The sequence below is a fragment of the Garra rufa genome, unplaced genomic scaffold (genome assembly GCF_049309525.1).
Source record: "Garra rufa unplaced genomic scaffold, GarRuf1.0 hap1_unplaced_449, whole genome shotgun sequence".
Lineage (NCBI taxonomy): Eukaryota > Metazoa > Chordata > Actinopteri > Cypriniformes > Cyprinidae > Garra > Garra rufa.
Window position 1 is genome coordinate 1,559 of NW_027394716.1, and position 6,671 is coordinate 8,229.

Consider the following 6,671-nt stretch of genomic DNA (forward strand, 5'->3'; position numbering starts at 1 on the left):
GGCTCATTCTCCAACTCCCCCCGAGTTAATAAGTTGATTTTTACCGTTTTGAAATCCATTCAGCCGTTCTCCTGTTCTGGCGATATCACTTTTAGCATAGCTTAGCATAGATCATTGAATCCTATTAGACCAATAGCATCGCGTTCAAAAATGACCAACGAGTTTCGATATTTGTTATCTGTTATTTAAAACTTGACTCTTCTGTAGTTATATCGTGTACTAAGACCGGTGGAAATGCAAAGCTGCGAGTTTCTAGGCTGATAAAATTAGGAACTACACTTCCATTCCGGCGTAATAGTCAAGGAAGTGTAAGAAAAAGTGATGAGGTCTTAGAAGATCTCGATGAAGAAGAATGTCGTTTATTACAGCTCGGCAGTAACAAAGTACAGGCAGCACTTCGGATTCAGCGGAGTCAGAATGAATCCTGAGCTTCCTAAGCTAAAACATTTTATACAGTACTACGTTTGTCTTCCCGCTCGACATGTAAACAAACTTTCGTTTTAAATGTAAATCATAATAACAATGAAAGTGATAACCTTCCGTTCCCACATCTTTGGTAGTCTTTCAAGTAGGAACGACCAAACGTTGAGGTGATAGGATTATCTAGAATCCCTAGCCATTCTATTCAGGTAACCTTTTGGTCAGCAGATGGTTCTTGATATCCTATTGCCGCTCCCACGCTATAAGTGCCGAAGTAGCACTTCGGAAATACTATTTACATATCATAGCGATTGGTACGCATTATCTCTATGATAATCAAGCTCTTTGTAGAGAAAGGAGAATAGTCTGCTTGGAGTGGACGTCTAATCGAGGCAGACTATAATTCTTACAGAAGTTTGCTGCCGTAATATGGCCGAAGCAGGCGGAGTATTATCAGAAATGAGTTCCCAGCTAGTTTAGCATTTGCACATGTGCTGCGTGGTATTACTGCTCCTGCTTCGGCCATATTACGGCAGCAAACTTCCTTGACTATTACGCCGGAATGGGAGTGTAGTTCCTAATCTTATCAGCCTAGAAAATTGAAGCTTTGCATTTTCACCGGTCTTAGTACACGATATAACTACAGAAGAGTCAAGTTTTAAATAGGACAAATATGGAAACTCGTTGGTCATTTTTGAACGCGATGCTATTGGTCTAATAGGATTCAATGATCTATGCTAAGCTTTGCTAAAAGTGATATCGCCAGAACAGGAGAACGGCTGAATGGATTTCAAAACGGTAAAACTCAACTTATTAACTCGGGGGGAGTTGGAGAATGAGCCTATTTCCAAAAAAAGTGGAGTGTTCCTTTAATATAAGTTCAACCTCCAGCCACTAAACTGTGCTTTTATTTTCAGACACAAAATGTTTTTTTGGTCTGTTGCCATAGTCTTTACCTTTGACTTCAAACCTTCAAACTGAAGACCTTGCAGGGTTTGGCTGAGCATCAGTCATGATATTTCTAGCAATTCTCACCTTCTCCACACGGAGGCGCCGTTCCCTCTCCTCCAGCCTCTGTACCTCCACCAGCTCAGTGTCACGGATCTCCTTGAATACCTGCTGCTGAGCCCTCAGGTTGGCCAGCTCCTCCTCCTCAAGCACTTCCAGCAATGCCTGCTCGATTGTCTTGCCCACTAATACCTGCAAAACGGGCTGGACCTCCACATCAAAGTCAAACAGCTGAAAACAGACAAAACAAATTGGAAAATTTCAAGGTTTTAAATGTAATGTTTTTCCTCAGATTTCTTAGAATTAGTCATCTGCATGATTTACAGATTTTATTCATTTGATTACACATATTTAATGCACTGATTCACTACTGAATGCAACAGCACTACAAATGTGATGAGCAGAGATTTAAGTGTGAGAACAGAGAAAAAAAAAATGCGTGCAGCATCTATTCTGCACCTCTCCTTCTTCTATCTGTGTGGCTGCATCTCGTCCAGTTTTGGCTGGGATGAAGAGGGGAGTTGCTGGTTTGTCCAGGAACATGTCTGTTTGGCATTCCACATTGACATCTTCTATGTGATCGCACAACTCTTCCAGATACATCTCTAAAATGCACATGAGTGAGATATTTCATCACTTGATTTCTGGGTTCATCACAGTATTATCAGATAGGAATATGCATATCCATTCTGAGATTTACAATTATGTGTATAGGTTTGTGGTGTTGTAGAAGGTTGCTTATAAAAAATGTTACTCAATGAAAGTAGGCCAGAGATTTTATTGATCCACACAAAAGTTTAACATTTGGCTCTGCTGCTGCTGCACTGATGATTTATTTTTGTAGGCCAACCTGAGAGTTAGCATCACCCTGGTTCCATTGACAAAAACCTTGATTGTTGAAGAAAGTAAGCTTTGTGACAAATCAGTATACACATATATCAAGTATATGATTCTTACATGTTTTGGTAATCATAATCTTCTGATTTTCCAGATTTTAAAGCTAAACGGATGCTATAAACAAACTACATGATCACATGATGTCAACAACATCACCACCATTAAGTTTCCAACAACTTGTTTAGTGTTTATTTAAAACATTTTTCCTGAAGGTTTGAGATTGTTTGCATTGACTAGTGAGTAGAGATGACTTTTCCTGTTCATTTCTAAAACATTTCTAATCCCATTTAGCCACTTGTTAGCAACTGCCTTTTGTCAAAACAAGTAGAAGCTTTTAAAAAATCAGAAGAGTAGTGATGATGGTAGTACTGATCAGTGTTGGGGAAAGTTACTTTTAAAAGTATGCATTACAATATTGCGTTACTCCCTAAAAAGTAACTAATTATGTAACTTTGTATGTGAAGTAATGTGTTAAGTTACTTTTGCATTACTTTTTAAATCTGGGCAGGGCTTGTGTGTTTGTTTTTAATATAAAAAGTTGTATTTCTGACAAAAATTATAAAAACCCTTTCACATCAAAAGTGAAATGAATAAGCCCATTCAAATCTGTACAGTAGAACGCAGGAGAAGAAAATTCAATACTCCTCAGCAATAAATGTTAGTTAATCTAAAGTAATTTTTGCGTATTAGTATGGTTGAATTGGTTCATAGAAGGTCAGCAGCAAAGACATTGATTAATAAAACCAGATTAAATAGATAAAAGATATTGGTGTTATTTACCATTTAATTATTGCAGATTTGCATCATATTCTGAGTTAGCATTTCATAGTTGTTATTCATTTGGAGGAATACTGAATCTGTTTTTGTGCAAGTGAGACAAGTAACTGCACGTTAGAACTACAGTTACCATACACTTGGCACACAGTGCCTCAGCACTTACTCCCAAGTTCTTGACATGGGGATAGGAGAGCAGTCAATAAATGGGAAAAGATACTGGCATTATTTGAAAAAATAACTTGTAAAAAGTAATGCGTTTCTTTTTCTTTAAAAAAAATAAATAACTAGTTACTAATTTCTTTAAAAAAAAATATGTAACTTGTAATGCATTAACACTGGTACTGGTGTAGTTTATGTTGTTGAATTAAATGTGAAAATATCTTGAATTTGTGCTAACCACAGACTTTAATTCAGACACTTACCCAAAAACCCAATCAGAAATCAACTGATTTCAGGACGATGGAACCGGAAAATGGTAAAATGCTAACTCTATTCTAGGCTTTGGCCTACAAAAATATATCATTCCAGCAGCACTCTGTTAGATCCTGAGTTTATTGTGCAAAATTATTCACTACCTGTCTGCACATCCATGTTCTTTCTGCCCTCTAGTGGTTCTGGTGTTTTCGAGCCAAACTGCTCCTTCAGCCGTTTTCTGGACAAAGCTCTTTTTCTGGCCTCTTGCTGTCTGAGAAACTCCACTGGATCAGACTGAGATGTCTGTTAAATAAATGTATATTCATTCATATTCTATTTATGCATCAACTGCGCTCTCATCACAGTACCATATGAACAAACATTGTGTTATGGTTTATAATATAAATGAGCTTTTGGCCTATTTTATATTCTCTGGTAGTTTTATAGTATGCTGTCAGACTACACAAATACTGTACACACAAACCTGGGTATCTGCTTATAAGAAAGTTTTCTAACCTGTAATAATACTCACAATGGGTAGGATATGTTGAGCATATGTATTTCCTCTGACAACACGTCTGTCATACATGATGTTTCCGTAACTGTTCTGTTCCTCATTTCTGCATCATACAGTGAAGAAAAAAAGTGTATAATAGATTAAAGTAATCAGCATGTTGCATATTTTACATTTCACATGTGTTTTATCCACTTTTTTTATTCATTGGTAAATAGGCCTACTTACTTACTAATATTAAAATATAGCCAAATTCCCAACACTGATAAGTTTGGTATCACATTATATGTCCAAAACAAACAAACAAAAAGCATTTTTTTCTAGTAATTATCACCATTATTGTTACTACAGTAAAGCTGTGGTCACTTGATTTCGGATAACTTTGTATTTAAAAGGATCTGTCGAAAAAAAGTAATAAAAAATCAGAAAGCGTATGTTTACATGATGTTTACATGACCACGTATGGAGTGGACAAAATAAATGGACGTTATAACGGCAAAATATAAGTAAATCTTAAAAATATTAATCTATCAATAACGTTTAACGTGTTTAGACTATTAATATTGTCAAATTATGTAAGCTGAAGTGAGATGTGGTGTATGACTCACAGCAGCGGAGCGGCTTGTCTGTATTTGGGGCGGTTGGGTACCGCACGCGGACGGCTGGAAAATGTATAAACTCCGCTTTGCGTCTCGTTCTGAGTCTGTAAACTAGTTGCCATTTTCCTTGTATTTGTGATATCAAAAGTGTGACTGAAGGCTGAAATAATCAAATTTGGTTGTTGAGAGCTGGATTCGTTTCCCTATCTGTAACTGCAGCGGTTGTTGATACTGTTACCGTGGCGACTGTTTCCAACAACTGCGGTCCACTTTGTTTACTTCCGGTTTGGTTAAACAAATTTTTTAGTCTTGTGTGCATGTATTGAAACTAGTAGCTTTCATACACGTTTAAATTAGTACTATTTTACATGTCCTCGTTTACTGTGTAATTATATATTTAAGTAGCCTACTGAGTAATAACTAGTAGTACTGAGTAATTAATAAATAACATTTAGGCCTGCTTAATACTTACTATAGGGTTAGGACTAAGGTTTGATTCAGAATCAAGACCAAAGAAGCTAATTACCAACAACAGGGTACACATGAATACAAAGCAATGCTGGATAGGTCCTAACAAATTGTAGCCTAATCCATTACTGATTACAAATGACAAAAAATATAGTTTGTAATGAAATTCATTACATTACACTTTTAGGTAATATAGTCAGACTTCTTTTAGATTACCTTTGACCTAACTTGTTTATCACATTGGTTTAAAACAGGATAATCTTGTACCATATTGGCATAAAAATGCAAAGTGTAAGAAAATATGTTCCATTTGTTGTTAACAACATAAAGTGCATTAAACATGTTTGTGAAAGAACTCTGGGGAGTTTGTGAGTTTAATAAAACGCTAATAATTAATTAAATCATTGTTTACCTGCATGCCATATGACCAAAACCAACGTCAGAGAACCAGTGAACATGCAAATGTGATACTAATTTGTTAAAATATTTATTTTAAAATCTAAAACAGGATCAAATGACAAAAGCCTTTGTTAAAGGTGGTTAAATAATCTACAATCTCTAATTCCAATAAAAGTAGGCCTAAATGTGTTTCTCAGTAGTTGATGCAATGTTGAAACACTTCTTAGACCTGAAATGATTTTTGTAAATCAGTGGTCAAATGCTGTGTTGCCACCTTGTTGGTCTTTGTGTGAATGTCCACAAAACTGGAAGACTCTTTGAGTGTATATAAGCAGTAGGCTATTTTTATTAAGAAAATTAAAAAATGAAAAAGAGGAATTAGAAAGAATCAATCAATTATGAATAATTTGTTGCTATTGTGTAAATACAATGTAACCATGTAATACATAAAAAAGTAACTGTAGTCTGATTCTGAATCTGAGTATTTTAAAATTTATTTAATTTTTGGAAACTGAATACATGTAATCAGTTACTATGCAGCTCTGATAAGAAATACTACAGAAATTGAATAAAATAATCAAATGTAAAATACATGATGTTTCCATATTGCATAGACCTCACCTTTTTCTTAAATATACAAAAGTCATTCAGTTATGTGCGATTATTTTATAATTTTATTTTTTTTTTCTTGTGTTATTTGACATTAATAATTAACAATAATGAAGCAGCAGGTATTTAGGCTGCTGTCACAAGACTAAATGCACATATCCAACAACTGACAACCGACATCCATCTTAATTTTTTTTTTATGACAACCTGCTTATATTATTTATACACGTGTGTGCTGTGTGGCATGAAACAAAAGTCTCCTTGAATTACATGTTGGGTTTTCCATGCTTTATAGGAAAATTCCATAGCCATAATGGGTTGTACAAACTGTATTTGCTATCGCCCTACACCAACCCTACACCTAAACCTACCCTTACAGGCATTTTTAGATTTTCAGAAAACTTAAAGGAGTAGTTCATTTTCAGAACAAAAATTTACAGATAATGTATTCACCCCCTTGTCATCCAAGATGTTCATGTCTTTCTTTCTTCAGTCGTAAAGAAATTATGTTTTTTGAGGAAAACATTTCAGAATTATTCTCCATATATTGGACTTCTATGGTGCCC

General features: G+C 35.3%; 1 protein-coding gene across 1 annotated transcript; it reads right to left on the bottom strand.

Moving 5' to 3' along the window:
- Window positions 1–1,455: 1,455 nt before the first annotated feature.
- Window positions 1,456–4,829, bottom strand: LOC141317192 (radial spoke head protein 3 homolog; the record flags this gene model as incomplete). Its single annotated transcript, XM_073832971.1, has 5 exons — window positions 4,639–4,829; window positions 4,049–4,136; window positions 3,678–3,819; window positions 1,888–2,033; window positions 1,456–1,659 (listed from the first exon to the last, which is right to left on the bottom strand). Coding segments are annotated over exons 1-5 (693 nt in total), but the record flags the coding sequence as incomplete, so codon positions are not given.
- Window positions 4,830–6,671: the final 1,842 nt, after the last annotated feature.